General features: G+C 58.3%; 8 protein-coding genes and 1 non-coding gene across 9 annotated transcripts; 3 read left to right on the forward strand and 6 right to left on the reverse strand.

Annotated features, from left to right (window-relative positions):
* Positions 1-230: 230 nt before the first annotated feature.
* GGTG_12707 (hypothetical protein) lies at positions 231-1,240 on the reverse strand. Its single transcript, XM_009230608.1, has one exon. It carries the CDS (start codon positions 1,087-1,089, stop codon positions 430-432), a length of 660 nt encoding a protein of 219 aa, XP_009228872.1. The 5' UTR covers positions 1,090-1,240; the 3' UTR covers positions 231-429.
* Positions 1,241-1,254: 14 nt separating this feature from the next.
* Positions 1,255-2,356, forward strand: GGTG_12708 (hypothetical protein; the record flags this gene model as incomplete). Its single annotated transcript, XM_009230609.1, has 4 exons — positions 1,255-1,349; positions 1,495-1,927; positions 1,976-2,085; positions 2,170-2,356. The coding sequence occupies 4 exons, from the start codon at positions 1,255-1,257 to the stop codon at positions 2,297-2,299; spliced, it is 768 nt and encodes a 255-aa protein (XP_009228873.1). The 3' UTR covers positions 2,300-2,356.
* On the reverse strand, positions 2,253-3,633 carry GGTG_12709 (hypothetical protein). Its single transcript, XM_009230610.1, has one exon. The coding sequence runs from the start codon at positions 3,422-3,424 to the stop codon at positions 2,354-2,356; it is 1,071 nt and encodes a 356-aa protein (XP_009228874.1). The 5' UTR covers positions 3,425-3,633; the 3' UTR covers positions 2,253-2,353.
* Positions 3,634-4,500: 867 nt separating this feature from the next.
* Positions 4,501-4,619, reverse strand: GGTG_20254. Its single transcript has one exon. It is a non-coding gene; the product is annotated as a tRNA-Gly (tRNA).
* Positions 4,620-4,759: 140 nt separating this feature from the next.
* GGTG_12710 (class II aldolase/adducin domain-containing protein) lies at positions 4,760-6,147 on the reverse strand (the record flags this gene model as incomplete). The annotated part of the gene is made up of 4 exons (XM_009230611.1): positions 4,760-5,406; positions 5,480-5,575; positions 5,645-5,929; positions 6,078-6,147. The coding sequence occupies 4 exons, from the start codon at positions 6,145-6,147 to the stop codon at positions 4,823-4,825; spliced, it is 1,035 nt and encodes a 344-aa protein (XP_009228875.1). The 3' UTR covers positions 4,760-4,822.
* A 1,845-nt stretch (positions 6,148-7,992) lies between these two features.
* GGTG_12711 (hypothetical protein) lies at positions 7,993-10,550 on the forward strand. Its single transcript, XM_009230612.1, has 4 exons — positions 7,993-8,379; positions 8,449-8,558; positions 8,651-9,567; positions 9,651-10,550. The coding sequence occupies exons 1-4, from the start codon at positions 8,227-8,229 to the stop codon at positions 10,436-10,438; spliced, it is 1,968 nt and encodes a 655-aa protein (XP_009228876.1). The 5' UTR covers positions 7,993-8,226; the 3' UTR covers positions 10,439-10,550.
* A 465-nt stretch (positions 10,551-11,015) lies between these two features.
* On the forward strand, positions 11,016-12,052 carry GGTG_12712 (hypothetical protein; the record flags this gene model as incomplete). Its single annotated transcript, XM_009230613.1, has 5 exons — positions 11,016-11,142; positions 11,221-11,249; positions 11,350-11,474; positions 11,551-11,775; positions 11,854-12,052. The coding sequence occupies 5 exons, from the start codon at positions 11,016-11,018 to the stop codon at positions 12,050-12,052; spliced, it is 705 nt and encodes a 234-aa protein (XP_009228877.1).
* Positions 12,053-12,993: 941 nt separating this feature from the next.
* GGTG_12713 (hypothetical protein) lies at positions 12,994-13,487 on the reverse strand (the record flags this gene model as incomplete). The annotated part of the gene is made up of 3 exons (XM_009230614.1): positions 12,994-13,079; positions 13,165-13,308; positions 13,427-13,487. 3 exons carry the CDS (start codon positions 13,485-13,487, stop codon positions 12,994-12,996), a joined length of 291 nt encoding a protein of 96 aa, XP_009228878.1.
* A 682-nt stretch (positions 13,488-14,169) lies between these two features.
* GGTG_12714 (autophagy-like protein 17) lies at positions 14,170-17,410 on the reverse strand. The gene is made up of 3 exons (XM_009230615.1): positions 17,116-17,410; positions 16,452-17,038; positions 14,170-15,660 (listed from the first exon to the last, which is right to left on the reverse strand). The coding sequence occupies exons 2-3, from the start codon at positions 17,004-17,006 to the stop codon at positions 14,659-14,661; spliced, it is 1,557 nt and encodes a 518-aa protein (XP_009228879.1). The 5' UTR covers positions 17,007-17,038; positions 17,116-17,410; the 3' UTR covers positions 14,170-14,658.
* Between the last annotated feature and the right edge of the window lie 570 nt (positions 17,411-17,980).

A 17,980-nucleotide genomic window follows, 5' to 3' on the forward strand; every position in this document is an offset into this window, starting at 1 on the left:
GCGGCGGCGGCTGGGCGGGCTTCTTCCGGGCCAAGGGACCCGTGCTCAACCAGCCGCCGCCCAGGGTGCCCCCGACAAGGTACGCGGGCTACACAACGACGGAGACGCCGCAGATGCCCGGGGTTAGGAGATACCCGTGAGAGCTGGGAGATACCCTTGAGATGGCTGGGGGTGTGGGATTGAAGCGATGGCGTTCTGTGTTGTTTCTGCACTTTGTTTTCGCCTTGCGTTTCGCGACCTCCTGAACTGTCTGTTATTCTAATCTCGAATGTCTTGATGACCTTCTACTTGTGTGTATCAATGATTCCACAGAGCCTGCCATATACTCTAGTAATGTGCTTTGTTTGTTCCGCGCCCCCGGAAGGTAACTAGCCTCTCCTTCGAAGTTGTTCCGTCTTCCCAAGCTCATTTTCCACCTCCGTGTTTGGATCAGCTAAAGAGATCGGCTCTCCGCTCGATGAGCGGCGCAATGTCGTAGGTGTCACTATCCGCATTGTAGGTGAGCTTGCTATCGTTGAATGTGTTGTCACCCATGAGAAAGCTCATGATGGCAGAATGGGCAAGGCAGACATCTATGAAGAACTTGTCGAGCTTGCCACTTAGGTCGTATCTTGGTTCGTCATCCTCATGGTCCTCTTCGGGGCAATACGTTTCGTCCTCCGTGTCGACGTAAACGAGCAAAAGAGCGTGTGGGTCAGAGACGTCATCCTTTGTCACCAGGAGGAGTGCAGTTTCCAAAAACCATGGGCTCTTCTTGTCCACGTCCTCCTCCGCGTACTTGGGCAGCGCGGCGTGTGCGGCAATGGCCTCGGTCACCGACGCCACCCGGCACTGATCGTCGTCGTCCGCCGGCGCCCTGGCGAGGCGGAGGTCCTTATCGAAATCTCCGTCGCCGAGCATGCGTGTCCAGGGCGCCTCGATCTCGGCCGCGATCTCCTCGACGCGCGCCGCCGTCATGCCTGGCACCAGCGTGTACATCGCGAATGCGGCACCCATGCTGCCGATGTTCGGGTAGTACTGGATCAGCTCCGGGGCGCCGGCGGGTGGGAGCGCGAGCTTCCCGTCTTGGCCGTTTGGCTGCGGCGCCATGGCTGCTGTTGGAAGGCAAAGATGGTGGGGTGGATTGGTTGTGACTAGTGTCGGTGGGTTCTGTTGCTAACCGCCTTGCACTCGCCGGTCTATCACCTGGGGTGTCGTAGACTTTGGTTTTGGTATCTGTTTTGTGGCTCACGCGTATAGGTGTACGAATGTAGGATGAAGATTAGACGAGACTCGCTCGTGGGAGCGGCAGGCCCTTTTGATCAGAACCAACAGCCGCCGAGGCTGCGGGATATCAGGCTCGAATGTGTGTGATGGGGTTGGGAAATGCAGGGATTGGGGGGTCTGGGTTGGCTGGGCTGCAGGTTCTCTTCCCCATATCTCTTCTTCTAGCCGTCACTCTAGCTGTAGGGAGTGCAACAGACGAGACACCGAGCCTCGCCGCAAGGGCTAAAGCTCCAAGGCGGACCAGGACCAGGACACGGCCTGCCCCTTACCAGACCAAGAAGCCAGCCCCCAGCCAACCCAGCCGCAAGTCCTCACCTTTGACTGCAGCCACGTCGGGGAGACGTACAACACCATGTGCTACGACATCAAATGTCACAAGCTCCCCAGCAAACTGACCTGGGAAAATCCCAGCGACCCTGCCAGGGACGGCCGCCGCACCTTGGCCGGGTGTGGCTCTATGAAGGACCCCGCCAACCCGCCGGGCAAGCCTAAATATAACAACCGGTGCGCGCGTGCGTCGTTCGCCAACGGCTACAACTGCGACGAGTGCCCCTTCGCCTCGGCCGCCTCGGCCGGCCGAGGCGGGCAGATCAACCGCTGCGTGCCTAAAGGGGACAACAGCAAGCAAGGGGCTAAGCTCGGGGACCTGTACCACGGCAAAGTGTTCTGAAATAAGCAGGCCCCTTGCTTCTTCACCGTGGCCTTTCAGAACGAGAAGCCGTACAAGTACTGCACGGGCGACTGCAAGCCTGACGGGAACACCTTCCAGAAGTACGACGACCTCAGCAGGAGGAAAACGAAGCGGTCGCTGGCGGGAGAGTAGGTTGGCGCCAACTACCTGCTGGAGAGCGGCCAGGCGATATACTTGCCGGCGGACCTCCCTGTGGGCGCTGTCGCGTCCAGGGTGGTCCGGTGCAATGACACGGCGAGTGAGGACGACATTGCTTTGGGCACCCGGTCGCTGACTGCCGAGGACAATGCCGCATCGGACAGGATACGTCTTATAGAAGGGCTTCAATTCCATCGCGGATAGACTATACATACCATCAAAGACTACCGGAGACACACTCATCAAACAAAAAAAGGCTCAGACATTCTCAAGAAGCCAAGAAAACCCCGCCATGGTAGCCTCCTCGACCGTCGGGTTCTTGCTATGAGACTCGAAGGGGAGAGCACACCACCCAGTGTGGCCGTCTTTCTCAAATATATCGATGCGCGTCGTCACACCACGCGAGGTGAGGGCCTCGTACAGGACGACGCCGTCATCTCGCAGGCAGTCCAGCCTCCCCACTTGTATGTAATGGGGGATCCCGACCGGGACAGCCTCGTCTCCGGAGCCGCCGTCGGGCCTGAGCCACCCGCTAAACGGCGAGGTCCACGGCGAGTAGAAGTCCGGATTCATGACGCGCCAGATCAGCTCGACGCCCTCGCTGTCCAGCCCCTGCGCGTCCCTGTTCTCGACCCGGGACCTCCAGAGGCCCCTGTGCTCGGCCGGCACGATGTCCTCGGTGAGCAGCATGGGACAGTTCGCAAACACGCCCGTGATGGGGCGCGCCAGCCTGTTGTTGAAGCCGCCGTCGGAGGTGAGCAGGTCGTGGTCGGCGGGCAGGAGCGAGACGCCCGCGCAGATGGTAGCGAGGCTAGCGCCGGCGCTAAAGCCGCCCACGACGAAGCCGCGATCGAGGCTGGCGCCGAGCTCGCGCTCCGCGTGCTCGGCCAGCCAGGCGAGTACGGCCCAGGCGCTGCGCGACGGGCCGGGCCACGCGTGCTCGGGGACGCGGCGGTAGGTGGGCGCCACGACGACGGCGCCCAGGCGCTCGGCCAGCTCGCGGCCCGGTCGGGTCATCATGGCGGGCGTCCCGAGCGCGAAGCCGCCGCCGTGGAAAAGGACGATGAGGGGCCGGCGCGGCGCCGGGTCGCTATCTTCGGGGACATCGGCGTGGTTATGGATGGTAGGCTTCGGCCGAATCACCAGGGTCTTCGACTCGAACCCATCTTCGGTGATGATCGTCGTCCAGTATTCTTGAACCTCGTCTGGCACTGGGCCCAGAGCGGCAATGGCGGCTTCTTGCCAGGCCACCATTGCGGCTCTTTTGTCTTCGAGACCATCGGTATCACTGGCACCGGGGCCATCTGCAACTCTCGTCATAGCTTCCATGGTCTGCTAGTTGAGTGGCTCTTTGTGATGTGGGAGCTGGTGGGCCACAGGATTTTGATGATGGGTTGACAAGGTTCTAGACAGGGAAAAGGAGAATTTAGGGAGAGAGTAGGTACGTAAAGGGACGAAGACTTCGAGGTCAGTCGAGAGGATGCCTAAGCTCGTATAAATCGAGACGAGAGGAGGGGGGAGTAGAGTGCTTAAGTACATCGACACGCCTGGCGCTACCTTCGGGATGGAGAATGTCGGCGAGCTAGCTAGTCGTGGTCGCGGCAGTCCAAGGCCTCTACCTGACCCGCCCGCGGTGCTGGAGGAGACTTGCATGTTGCTCTTTTCCACCCGGCTCGGCGACCAGGTCCGCTTGCCCCACCCAGACGTTCAGAAAGACGCAGCCTTGGGGGCTTCCTAGGATGGATGTGGGTCCGAGACCACAGCCTTGGGCCTCCCATTGGATGGGTTAGAATCCGATTACGAGCTCCCGAACGCGATTACGGGTCCGAGAAGAGGAGGAGACAACCTCGAGGCGAGTCTACGCCAGGGCGTCAGCCAGAGGCTATCCGTCTGCTTCGTTCAACCCCTGTTTCGCCGAGCTTGCCACGTCAGAAGAGGCAGAAAAAGACCTAAACTACCTCCTCCGCTACGACACCCACTATGGGCCAGATCCGGCGCTCTTTTGGTTGTATTTGTAAGCTAAAAGGTTCTGTACGTAGGTATATAGAGAGATGGTTAAACCCTCCTCGCTCGGCGTTTTGTAGGTCCAGTTATATTTTTGACCTGATACTTATTTGTATAGGTAGATCATTTGCCTTCGCTCCTCCGACTCTCCTGGCCCTGGTTAGTCACAAAATGACTCCCGCACGCACGGTTGCTTGGCCCCTTTCGTTTGTAGTAGTATCAGAACAATAAATCTCCAACTCCTCCTTGCTGTGTGGTTGATTGAACAAGGACCAGTTTTTAGAAATTTGGGTATTATATATAGCCCGATGTCGTGTCAAGCGCACGCAAGCAGGCAGGTAGTTACGGAGTTTGCCTGGCTAGAAAAGGCAATAACGAAGGAAAAAGAGACAAAAAGGGAATGCCCACCCCGGGATTCGAACTCGGGTCTCCGCTATCTATATACCCCTTGTCGCCACCTAAAGATGTATATACTGGAACGACAAGGTAAGCGGTGTCTTAACCACTAGACCAGGCGGGCTGGATTGCTTGTTGAGTGCAATGGATCCTTCTTTGTTCATATTTGGTTCGCCCTGCAGACCCCGAACAAGTTGCGCTGGGCAAGGCCCTCGGCTCAACTAACCCTGCTCACGCTCCAGAAGCCACCCAAAAACGTATCATTTGAGATTTATCCCTATGTTGTCCAATCCTCCAACCGTTCCTCGGAAATCCTACCTGGCACAATCAACGCTTCTCAAGACCTCGTCCCAGATACGTCTCCTCTCCAAACTCTCGCTCCGCAACCTGGAACAGCGGCAAGCCCATCAGATACCCATGCTCGGGCGACCCCATAACCTCCCAAGTGGCCCTGGCCTCCTCGTCCCCGATCTCGACAACGGCCGCGTCGGCGCCGCCGCCCTGACCCGCGGCCGCGGCCTCGGCCAGCAGCTGGACCTGGCAGCAGCGCTCGAGCAGCACGAACCACGCGACGGTCGCCTCGACGCTGGCGCCCGCGACCAGGAGCCCGTGGCTGGCCAGCAGCGCGGCCTTGCGGCCGCCCAGGGCCGACGCGATGGCGCGTCCCTCGTCGGCCGCCAGCACCACGCCCGCGAAGGACGGGTGCAGCGCCAGGTCGCGCCAGAAGACGCAAAAGTCCTGCGTCAGCATGCGCAGCCCCGGGCGAGCCCGGCTGCAGATGGCCCGGCCGTGCATCGTGTGCGCGTGCGCGGCGCAGTTGACATCGGGCCGGGCGCGGTGCAGCTCAGCATGGATCGCGTAGGCGGCTTTGTTGGACGTCGTCAGCGGGCTTCCTTTTGTGGTCTTCATGCCTTCTTTGTTCGTTGCTCCAGTGAAAGACATCTGCTGATCGCATCCGAGTCCTTGCAGAGAAGAGAAACCTACCATGGTTCAGCCTCCGATTCCGTCCGCCATCAATAACGCATCCCGACTCGCTCACCAGTATCAGGTCCTCGTCCCGGATCTGGGAGAAGTGCAGCCCTAGAGACACGCGCCCGCCCACAAGTCAGCACGACGCGCCAAGTTCCCTGCCAGGCAGCTGCCGTTTACCAAAGGGGTTCACCCAGAAGCTGGTCGGGTCAACAGGGTCTCGCAGGGTGATGTGACCCGCGATACCCTCGGCAAACCCGAACTGGGCAAAGATGCGGCAGGCGATGGCCAGGCGATGCTTTAGATATCCCCGGGCTTCGTACGGGTCGCTAAACGCCGGCGGCCGAGTCACCTCTGGGTCGCTGATCTCGGCCAGGGCACACTCTGGGTCACCGCTCTTGAATACTGCGTCATTCTTGGAAGTCGCCGTGGCGGCGTAGTCCGCATCTCCGAAGGAGTGGAAAACTGCCGAGGGAGCCATGTTTGGACGAGGTTTCTTGTACGAGGAAGAGGTAGCCTTTGCGAGTCTGGCAGAACGGTGATCCAATCACGAAACAACTGGGGAGTCGTCACCCCAAAGCGTAGTTATGAGCAGTTGACGCTTCATACATACCTGTCACGGGCCTCAGGGGTGAGTCCGAGCTCCCAAGGGCCAGACCGGCACGCCCGCACAAGGTTTGCATTTGCCGTGGACAAGGTGGCCTGGAACGTCCCACGTCGTCACCTAGACTGGATTTCCTGCGCTACATGGGACAAGTGATCAGAGGCAAGCAAAGAATGGCCGTGCTTGGTGAGCAGCTTTCGGGACCGAAGCATTGGCTTCGGGTGGGCACGCAGTCGAGTTAAGAGGCAGATGTCGGTGCCATCCATCCCTAGGTATCTAGGTCCCCGTGTCTTCACGCCATCTTGGGCCTCGGCAGGCGAGCCTTGCCCCGAGCACTTCTCCCATCTTGCTGGAAAGGCTGTGATCGGGTCAAGGCGAGGCAGTCGACTGTGTGGCCAATTTAGGACATATCGATCGGTAGCGATGCTACGGCCGTTCTGTTGGGGGCGGGATCAGTGCGCAGAAAAGTGCACATTGACCGAAAGGTTTGCTCGCACCTCGCGCCATGATGACTTGACCGCAAGGATCCTACGTGACGACTAGAAGGATTCAGGCCTGCTCAGGTGTCTAGTGTTCTAGTAAGGCTGCCGGATACGGCACCCTCCGCGTGCCTGTTAGTCTTTGGGGTAGGGCTGCTGCATCGGCACCGCAACCGCTGACTTCTCTAGACATCGTGTGATTCTGCTCGGGAGCAGGAAGACGGACGGGAGTTTGTGGCACCCTGCGCTGGTTGCTGAAGACTGGCTACCGGATCGGTTCTCCTCTCACCAGAGTCCGCCCCCAGAAGTCGCTGCACCTGTGCTCTTTTCAATTTCCAAGACATGCGATATCACGCAGCACGCATGTTCTGTTTCTGGCCAACCACATGGCCAGATTGATTCTTGACGCTTGGCCTCCCAAGTCGGCCACTGGGACGTTTCAGTGATAGGAGAGCGGACATAATTGAAACGAATGTAGCGCTTATTAAGGACACACACTGCTCGTAGGAATCTGATGGGCCGGGCCGGGAGTCAGCTAGGAGGGCTGCATCGTGATAGGTCACCTGTCCAGTTCAACTATCCTATGTCGGAAATTTTCTGTTGGGCGGAGTCGCTACCAAGTAAGGAAAGTGCGGCTTCAATAGGTAGTTGCATTGGGGTCCAAAGGAGCCCGGGCTGTGAAGGAGAGGCAGCACCCTCACTGTCCTAGCCTGACTTCGGTACCCGCCACTGGAGCTCTACATGGGCAGAGATACGAACAGAACAGCCCACCTCCATACCAAAATGCTGCTGCGCAAATCCGGCACCGCCCACGATGCTGTGCTCCCCTCCTCGCCGGTAAGCTTTCTTGCACCACCAGTCCCAGAAGCTGCGACCGCGGAACTTGATCATCCATGCGTATCCGCGATGAAGCATAGAAGCATGTGTTACGTATCATCCTTCACCAGACGCGGCACACGAACTCGGACATTTAGTGGGCACGATGCTGGAGATACGACCGAACCACGGGCGCTTGTGGCAGGCAACCAACACCAGGGTGGTAGGTAACCCCAGGTTCGATCAAGGCTGAGTGCAAAATCTCAAGTCCCGCCACAGCCATAGGTAGTCTCGAAACCAGGACGACGAGCAACGTTGAGAATACACTGCTTCCTGCGGTGTTGTCCACCCTCACTCGGCCCATCCTGTTACCCTCGTCCTACCAAGCTTCCGCCTAGCCTCGCCCTCCGATCTCGACCACCACCTCCGCTGGCCCCCAACACCACTGCAACCACCATAGGGAGGGTTCACGGCATAAGATGCACCACCCACGTCCAGGCCCCCGACGCCACGGTGGATCCTTGCAAGACCGCTGCACCCAGCAGGGCTCCATCCGACTGCCAGATGTGCTCAAGTGTATCCTAGAATGTGCTAGGATTGTTGCTATATACTTGCCCTGTCCGGCCCAAGCAACTCGCATCAGACCGCAGCGAAACAGCATGGACCAGCAGCCCTGATCCATCCAACTTGGACTCTATGTCCTCCCTTGGTCCTGCCACTTGGCCGTATATATACCAACCCGCAGGACCTGGCAACACGGCGGCAAATCTCAGAACCCCAGGCGCACTTCACCATCATCACCCAATAACGACCAAGAGTTCGATCAAAACAGAAGTTCGACCCATTGTAACACACCGGCCAAGATGGGAGCTTCTACCTCTAGATCAGCGTGCCCCGCACTCGGCATCACCCCTGACTGCGGTAGAATCACGATCAACAGCTCAGGTATCGTAACAGCCATTGGAGCCATCGACAAAGGGAAAGTGACCCCGGACGGCGACATCGCAGGGATCGGCGTACGTGGACTTTCTGGCCCAAGAAACCTCAATTAGAACTACTCCAGCTGACAGACGTATCCTCTCCAGGTGGTCTCGGTCTTCGTAGGGGTTACCTCGCTCGCTTTCTTCCTAAGCACAATCGTCGTCTTGTTTAACCTGGCAAAGTGGGTGGGGTGGAAGTCTACCCTGACTCCCGAGTAGGTTTTCTCCTCCTGTTTGCTACACCTACGAACCTCTTCAATGGGTAAAAGTGACAGAGACTAACGTGCCTGCCTTCTGAGCTATATAGGAAGAAGCAAGAGCGTAGCGGCTGCGCCGTTGTGAGCCTGACGTCCCTTTGCGAGACCATTGTCCTCTCCTGCAGCGACCAACAGATCTTCACTGGCGGCGCCTACTCCATAACACTGCGCTACTTCAAGGGCTGCTCCATCACAGCCTACCACTACAACATGGTGGCCAACATGATGCTGCTCACCTGCGCCACCCACCTCCTCAGCCTCACGGTGGTCCGCGACTACTGGCGATACCCCTGGCTAGCCTGCGTCCGCGTCCTCATTACACTCTTCCTTTTCCTGACGACAGGTCTGCTCCTCTCCAACCAAAACAGCACAGAACAGATATTCCCGTCCAACATTCCACCGCCCGGCGACGAGCCCGCCTTCATGTTTGTCCCTGCAGTCTGCTACCAGAACGGAGACACGGACTTCAAGAAGACGCTCGGTAAAACTTTTGATGAAGGGGGCACACGTTTCGCCGACGTTCTTTTCAACAGCAATCCAGGAAACAAGATTCGTGGCTGGAATTGGTACATCATGATGTTGCTTTTCTACTTGGCGGCCTTCCTACTCGAGATTTTTCGATCCATCAACCGCGGCAGCGAGCATCCGGGACGAAAGCGACATGGGTTTATACAATGGCTCAAGCGCGTTACCATGGTGGGCCCCAAGAGCAGCAAGGCACTCGGCAGACTTGGTCGGGGCCTGATGATCTTCTACCTCCTCGGCGGCCTGGCAATTAGCGGCGCCACTATCATCCTAACGTCCCAGTATCTGTTCAGCTTGCGCAGGTGGGCGCGGAACGCAGGGTGGCTCGAGACGGACGAAGGGTCGAGAAAGACCAGCGAGGACGATGCAACCGCCTTCGGCCAGATGATTCCCATGATACTCTCTCTCCTGACAATCTTTGCTTTGTTTGAGAAGTGGAGTGGTGAGTCATGTGCCCATACGATGGCTGGTCAGCTATCCAACCTCTGTGGCTGATGCTGACTGACCTTGGCGCCTCGACGACAGAGATGGGATCCCGAGACCGAGCAGACAGACAGTACAGCTTTTCTGGCGCCGCGACCTATCGAACAAGCACCTCCTCCCAACCTCCTGCCGGCAAGAACAGCAGTGGGTCTGACGGCAGCCTGGTACCCGGCGACCCCAACGGCGGCGCGGGTACAGTCTACGATGTCTCTGACAAGACCTTTTCCGCCCTCCGCAACTCGCAGCCGCTGATGTCGCCAGGAAGCACCGTTATTGGAAGCAACACTGTGACTCCTGGGCTCACTCCCATGGCACCGGCCTTCTCAGGTGTCGGCAGCCAGGAGTATTTCTACGACCATGGCATGACATCCCCGCCCTTGCCTCAGCGGCAGAGCCAATCGCCTCAGAATCTGTCCCAAGCCCGGTTCTTCAACGGCCCGGCCAGCGCGCCGCTGCCGCCTTACGCGAGCAACCCTCAGCTTTCGGGCACAGCCCAGCATACACCACATTACGCTGGCGGTGCTCACACCTGGGGAGGAAGAGGGGCAGTTCCGGACCCGAGACGTATCAGGTCTAGCTCTGAGTTCCACCCGCTATCTTCGCATCCGCAGGAATCACCGCGCGGACACGAGTGGCGGCATGTCTCTATGCCTACGGCGACGACTCAGTATCACCACCAGCCGACCGCAGCCGCTCCCCCGGGAAGCGTCGTCAGCTTGGCGGTCGGGGCGCCGAACCAGCATTCGTATGGGAATGCCGAGGGATATTTTCCGCCGTCGTTCGTCGGAAGCCCCCCGCACGATGGCCAGCTGCCTCGTCGAGCGACTTGATCTTGTACTTTTCGGCCATTGGATTTTCTTCGCTGCAATGTCGTCTTTCAACATTTTTATCTGTTTTTCTGTTGTTAATCTGATGGGCTAGGATTTATCGGGATGCTCCTACGATACGATACCATGTTTGCAGCGATCGCCGAATTCAGTGAAGCGTGGATTCTAGGCACGGGTTTTGGAAAGTAAAATACGCTTTGTGTCTTCCCCTTTCAGGCCTTTGCGCCTTTCATCTTCCTTCTCCGCAGTATTTTCTTAGTACCAACAATGATACGGTAACACTTGACTGCATGATCCCGGAAATCGCCTTAATGATCGCCTTTGACGGCATGGCCTGGTTAGAATGTATGTCCCCACCACGAATCTGCTGGCGGATGTCGCGAACGCGGCGTCCAATAATGCCAGCCCTAAATCTCATGGCATAAGACGCTTCTCCTGTCAAGTTTGAAGCAGCACCCTCAGCTGGGCTAGGAAATGTTAACTCCCAAAACGAAGAAACAATCTATAATTTTCTGATGGTACTTGCATGATATCCATTTCATTTTCCGACAAGACCCCCTGCAGCGGCTCTCCACCCAAGATGGTCATCCACAGCTGGCAAGACTCGGCGATCAGGGTCGCGGGGCGCGCGTGGGAGGTTCTCGAGGTCAACTGGCACCTTGGCTTTACCTCATTCGGGGGGCCGCCAGTGCACTTCAAGATCGTATGTATGTGTCGGTGGATGCGGTGTCGTAGCTCGCGCAGGGGTTAGAATGCTAACAGGATATCTCCGAGCCGGGTTGCAGTTCTACGACATGTTTGTCCACAAGCACAAGTAGGTAGACGAATAGATAGTAGGCGGATGGCTTACACTTCCAGCCACGGAAGGTGTGCTACCAACCGCCGCTGACAGTGCCGTATGTGGTTATTATTAGTACCAGGAGCTGTTCAGCATCTCGCAGGCGCTGTCCGGCCCTGGTAGCACCAAGATGCTGTACTGCATCAACCTGATCCACGACGACACCTTTAGCGCCGTGCTCGCCTTTTTGATTTGGGGTTCGTGGCGATGCCCCTCAGATGCGAACCAAGCCGGTGTCATCCAGAACCAAAGCTAACCAGGGCCTCCCTCCTCTCAGCCTCCCGGGCGCCCTGGGAATGTTCGCGCTCTCCGTGGGTATCTCCAACATCCAGGAAACCCTCCCGCGCGCCGTGTATGCGCTTCTCTCGGGGTTGATCTCGGCCACCGTCGGCATCATCGCGCTGGCAGCCATCGAGCTGGCCCAAAAGGCCGTTACGGATAAGCTGACCCGGCTAATCGTGTCGGTTACGGGCGCCGCAGGCCTGCTGTATAACGCGCTGTGGTACTTCCCCGCTCTTGTGCTTGCGTCAAGCCGCGCCACCGTCGTCCACGACCTCAGCTGACTGCACCCGGCGGCGAGGGCCGTCGGGGGCGTGTTTGCCCGTAGGCGGCGGCCGGGCGTCGAGGAGGCCGGCGAGCATCACCCGGCGGGGGAGGAGGTTCTGGCGGGGACGTCGGGGACGTCTGGCCTGTCGGTGGCGGCGATCAGCCAGGCGCCGCTTTTCCCGCCGCGGTCTCGGGACTACAGGGCCAGCGTCGTCAGCTTCTACCATGTCTAATAGGAGTCGGGAGGGCATCACGGGCCCACCGCCGACAGCAGCGCCGGACGAGGAGCTGCGGGTAATAGCGCAGGAATACCGCCTCAACATGTCGTGGCGCACCAGCGCCGTCCTGCTCGGCGGCTTCTTCGCCGCCTTCGCCGCCGTCATGGCCACGCGCGCCGCCGTGCCGCCGTGCCGCCACGCCACCCGCTCCTCTTCAGCCTGTTCTCGAACCTGTTCCTGGCTGGCACCATCATCTTCGGCGGCGGGCCCGTCGTGATCCCGCTGCTGCGCGAGTACGTCGTCGCCCAAGGGTGAGTGTCGCCGCGCGACTTTTTGATCGGCCTCGCCGTCGCCCCAGGCCTTCCCCGGGCCCAACTTCAACTTTGCCGTCTTCCTAGGCAGGGCTAACCGCGGGGCGGGGTCCACCCGGCCTGGGGCTCCGCCGTCGCCTTTGTCGCCATCTTCTCCCCCGGCATATTGCTCGTAAACGGCACCATGGGCGTCTGGCCGTCGCTGAGGAGCCCGCCCGCTAGTGCGGTCCGCGGTCCGCGGGCTCAACGCGGGCGCCATCGGGCTCGTCTTCACGGCCGTCTACTGCGTCTAGCAGGTCGGCTTTCTGGACGAGGGGTTCGAGAGCGACCGCAGCCTGGGCGAGGACCCCTAGTGGGTCGTCGTGGCCGCGACATCGTACGTTGGCGGTCGGTACTTTGGCCTAGCCGCGCCGCTGGCGATCCTCATCGGGGCTGTCCTTGGGCTTGCTAGATATGCTGTGGTTTCCTCTCCATAGCAAATTGGGTTTTGTTTCCGATTCCTTTTATTCTTCTCCTCTTCTTTTCAATTTCATTCACTTCTCCTTCACTTTTCTTCATTTGGACCTTTCAGCCAGCAATGAGACGGGCCAGGATTTCCTAGATGCCAGTGTTATTATGTCTAGTACCTAGATAGGTACCGCCTAACTACAGACGTTCCAGAAGCCTCCCATTTCGGGGGAGGGAAGCATGCAAGTGGGTTCCATTCCAAAATCTCTGCAAGTTCCGCCAGCCTATTTTCCCGCGTTTTGTGCGTTAGTCCATGGTCGGTTTCGTGATCCCGAGCTTCAAGCCGCGGTAGGGTTTGGCATTACTTACTAGAGCTTTGGGCCCCAGAGGCGGCGCATCGGGGGGGCTCTCCCCTGGAGCCAATGGTGTTGCTCCAGCCAGCACTCCAAGTAGGCTCTGTGCCGTGTGTGGTTGCATCGGCATGGCAGCCACGGTTGTGGGCCGGATTCATGGCTGGAGGTTTCAGAAAGGATACTGTTAGTTGCTTCTGTGCTGTGCCGTGTGATCTGCGGGAATACGGGTGCGTGGCTTCAAGGGGATGGAAGGAGGGATGATTTACAGCTGGTCGTACAACCGGTAATACTCCTCCTGGGTGGCCCGAGGGACTCCCATATCCGTAAGGAACCTGGCATCAAGTGTCCGCGAAATCTGGGCCTGTGTCAGCGCTTCGGACTTCTGGAACGGTTGGGTGGGGAGAGGGGGGACCAAAACGCTGGAAGGGATGGAGAAATTACATGTGGGCGCCTCGGGGGCGGGATGAGCGATCCCCTATTCGCAGGCATGGTGGCGATCGCGATGGGGATCTGGGCCGTGTGGCGATGTTGCCCCGGGTTCCGTACCAGCTTGTTTTTGGTGGGTGGGAGAGAGCGGCGTGCGGGTAAGGGCTCTGGGCGGTCAAAGGCTCTGGTTGGGGGAGGGGTCTGCGTGGGAGAGGAATCTGGGTGTGAGAGGAATCTGGGTGCGAGAGGGCTCTAGGCGGGAGAGAGATCTTCGTGGAGAGGGATTTGGTGGGAGAGGCTTTTGATAGCAGAGGGATTTGTGCGGGAGAAAAGTGTGGGTGGAAGAGGGTTCGGAGGGATATGGCTCTAGGTTGGAGAGGGCTCTGGGTGCGAAGCCTCGACTGGAAGGAACGACTTGGGAATTGATGCCAAGCATTTATAACTAGGTAGTCCGTGCTTCCATGGGACGGAACTACGTCAGACGGGGAGGCTGCCACGCAGAGCCTCTACCTTACGGAGGAGTGCCCTTGACCCACAGGCTCCCTTGACACAAACAACGTCTGGCTGGGCAAACATCACAAGTTATGGTCGAGAGCAGTTTAAAAATATTACACGTAAAACAGCTATATCATAACTCCCATACTATACAAGCCATATCCAAACCATTTGTCCGTGGGTATAATGCCGGGAGCCCCCAAGCTACTAACACAATCTGGAAAAGAAGAGGTGTGGCAATGCTCGTCGGCCTGACGGTCTAACGCTGAAAGGACACAAGTACAAAGAAGAAAGCCATGAGTGAGCGAGTGGAGTGAATGGTCAATGTCGAACGCCAGGTCACGCCAAGGAAGCTCATTTGCGTGCCGTCTTACCCAATGCCTTGATGGTGTTCGCTCTCGTCGCCGAGACGCCTGCTCCGGTGTATATCGAAGCCGAGCGGAAGCGCCAGCATATTGCTCCTAGAACCAAAGAATAAGCTGCCAAACCGGAGCGTGTAGGTGGAGTCTGCCATTTCCAAGCAAGTGTGACAAGCAAGTCAAGACGTGTGCCAAACCGTGTCAAGGGAGCCAGCGAGGGGGTTCTAGCGTCAACTTGATGCAGGCTCTCTGGGATCGCCAGTGTCGCGAGACCCTGCGGGCGCTGTTGTTGGTGCGGTGGTTGGTGCTGGTGACGTTGCCGCCGCGGTGTCCAGGCTCTTGGTATCCAAAATCACCCTAAACTCTCTCATTGGTTCGTCCATCTTGACCCAGAGATCCCGGGGCAAGAAGGCGCCGAAGGAGCTTTCGACGTTCTGGCGAGCTACGCGGTCCTGCTCGCGGTAGAATTCGACGGCGTCGGCGGCCTTTTGAAGGATGGCCTGTATCTTCTCGTCGAGGGCCTGCCGTCTCCTGTACTCCGTCTTTAGCTGGCCATAGGCGTTGATGTAGCCCTCGTAGAAGTGGGTTAGCTCTGTGACCTGCGACTCGCACGTGTCGATGGTGTCCTGCTCCGCCGCGATGCGCTCCCTGAACTCGCGCTCTGCGGCCTGGTAGCTGGCCATCTTGCGGCGGACGCTCTCGGCGTGATAGAAGGCCTCTACAAGGGCTGTACAGACGCCCTCGCATGTTTCCAGCTGCTCCCGAGATGCAGCCAGGATCGGTGTCATGCTCTCTAGTGTTTCACACATCTCCCGGACCGTGGGCTGCACCTCGGCCGCATCCTCGACCACAATCTGCACCAGCTCATGGAGCTCGGCAGACGACATGAGGTCGTGCTTGGGGTTGGGGTGGTCGTCGGGCTGGAGTCGATGTGTGAGGCTGGGCAGCTGAACCCCGTCGTTGTACGATGCTTCCTGAGATGCCTCCGCGTCTATCCTGAGCGCCAGTTCCATGCCGCCCTCGGACTCGCGCACGGCCTTGACGCACTTGTCGAAATGTTGTGTTAGGGAGACTAGCGTTTGGCTCATCTGGAACGAGCGCTCCGAAAGCTGCATGAGGTGATCTGGTGATGGTGACAGATCGGGGATGGCAACAGCCTTCATCCTCGCCTTGACCGCGGTGATGTCGGTCTCTAATCGGAAAATATCCCCAGCGAAGGAGGTTTCGGCAGCCTGTTGAAGACATTAGCCAGGGATCTTTATAACGAGAGTGGGCAATCACGAAATCTCCATATCGGTCTTTGGTGTGAACAGGGGATGGGTAGTGGAAGTAGAGTTGGTGTGAGGCGAGCGCAACCAGGATGAGAGAGGGGGGTCAACAGAAACGAGAGGGGTCCTCAGGATCACAAAATCCCATGATCTATAGAACCTGGCCCTAGGTTATATCCTGATCATGTGCCGCACGAGTCGGCGTTTGGGTATACAGTGCGGACGTTGGGGATTCTGATGAAAGCAGAGTTTACTAATAAACGGCGCAGGCGTCCGGCACAAAAGAAGCAATCTGGGTACAACGCATCTCACACACTTGTGGGCGAAAGGAAACGGCGTCGAGTGGTTGCCGGAGCTTGATCCAGAGCAACTACAAAGATCTGCTGGCTTCTCATGGTTATGCTAACCAGAGAAGGCAAACCCCCTGAGACGACACAGCAGATGAGAGAGGCGAATATGTCCCCAGTAGGGTAGCAGAGGCAGATGTATCACGAGCGTGGGAGCAAAATGGGCCACCAGCAAAAGAGCAAGAGGGAGACGAGATTGGGGCACGGAGCTGCAACGATAGGAGGCGGCGAAGAAGACAGCGACTGCTAATCGGGAATAGGTTGTGAAATGCAGCCAGGGTACCCAATGCATCCGGAGCTTGTGAGTGGGCAGCCGCAGAGTGAGGCGAAGGCGGTGTGTAGTGTGCATGGTAGCAAAGCAGGGTGTGGCAAGCAAGACACTCGGAGGAACCGAGCCGAACAACGTACCTTGAGCTCATTGATGCAGTCCTTCAGAGCATTTATCAGGTTGTGGACATTCGCCTCGTCCACAAAGTCCTTCAGGTTCTTGGACTCCTCGCCCTCAGGCCTGAAGACAGGGTCCACTGGTGTGTTCTTGAGCTTGTCTAGGATGCCAGTGAGGCGGCCGACGGAGGCGTCGAGCAGGTGTATGTTGTCGTCGAACTTCTTCTTCTGGTTGTCGTATGTCCGGATGAAGCCGCGCTTCATAGCGTCGAGCTGCTGGACCAGACTGGCGAGGCCCCAGTATAAGAAGCTGCCGTCTGCGGACAGCTTGACGGCGCGTTCGTGGTAGTCGGTAGCGCGAGCGACCATGTTGCCGGCCTGGACTAGCTGATGCATTGAGGCCAGGCTGCGCTTAGCTTCCATAAGGTACTCGACAAGGCGCTCGAGAGGGACCGCGGACGGGGCTTCGTGATGATCGGCATCGGGGTCGGAGCGCAGGGAGGCAGGGCGGCGGTGCGTAAGAGCGCCGGAACTGCCAACTGGAGAGGGCGCGGCCTCTGCGGAGACGGAGGACGGCATCTTTGCCCCGATAAACGCTATGTCTACTGCTGCTGGAGGGTTGTTAGCCGCAAGTCGGGTATACGTGTGAAAAGGATACACTGGGGCAGTGCGGAAGGGGTTACTGTACCTATATCGAAGGGAAAGATAACGATGCTGGCAAACGGTCTGGGCAGTCTGGGCAAAGCCCTGGGGTACAGAATATAGCTACAACGAGAATATAAAGAAATAATAGAATAGACAAGCCATCCGCAGAAGCGTGGCGCGTTCACAAGGACAAAAGATGCAAAAGCGGCTCGGCTCGCTGGACAGGGACTGCGAGCATGCCAGCTGCGTCGACAGGTATTGGTGAGGCTTGGTTCGGTTGGGGAAATGGAGCTCAGAGCTGCGGCGGAGCAGCTGGTTTTGGCTAAAGATCAGACGGGAGCTGCCAATCCAGGCTGCAGGCAGCAGCCAGGACCCACCGATAAGGTGAATCGTGCTGGGCGGTCCGGGGACGGCGGAGCTAGCCGCAAACAGCAACATCAATGCCTGCCTTTGTGACTCTGTGAGGGACAGGGGGCCAGGGCTGCGGTCCGGGGTGCACCGCGCGGAGCATTGTGTGTGGACGGGTGACACAACCGGGCCAGGAGATGACGGAATTGCTGGAGCTGGAGGGAGCAGGGGCCAAGTTGACAGCTTCTGGCTCTTCATGATGCCCGTTGGCAAGGTGACGCTGGCCTGTGTGCTTGGTGGCCGAGTCACGGATGATGCGTGTGGCCTTATCGCCACGGCTACTTCTTGAGTGTACCTGAGATAGGCTGGTGCGTTAGCATGTCGGGATGTGGCAGTTGACGCGGGAACTAATGCTGTCATAAATCGGCATGCACCAACCACGTCCGCTGACTTCTCTCCACATCTGGACACGCATATGGCATTCCCGTCTTTTGTGATGTGTTTCCAAATTGTTTGCTGCCCTGACTGGCGAAGCGGTATTCGGATATTGAGGGTCGGGT

This window comes from Gaeumannomyces tritici (genome assembly GCF_000145635.1).
Source record: "Gaeumannomyces tritici R3-111a-1 unplaced genomic scaffold supercont2.9, whole genome shotgun sequence".
NCBI lineage: Eukaryota > Fungi > Ascomycota > Sordariomycetes > Magnaporthales > Magnaporthaceae > Gaeumannomyces > Gaeumannomyces tritici.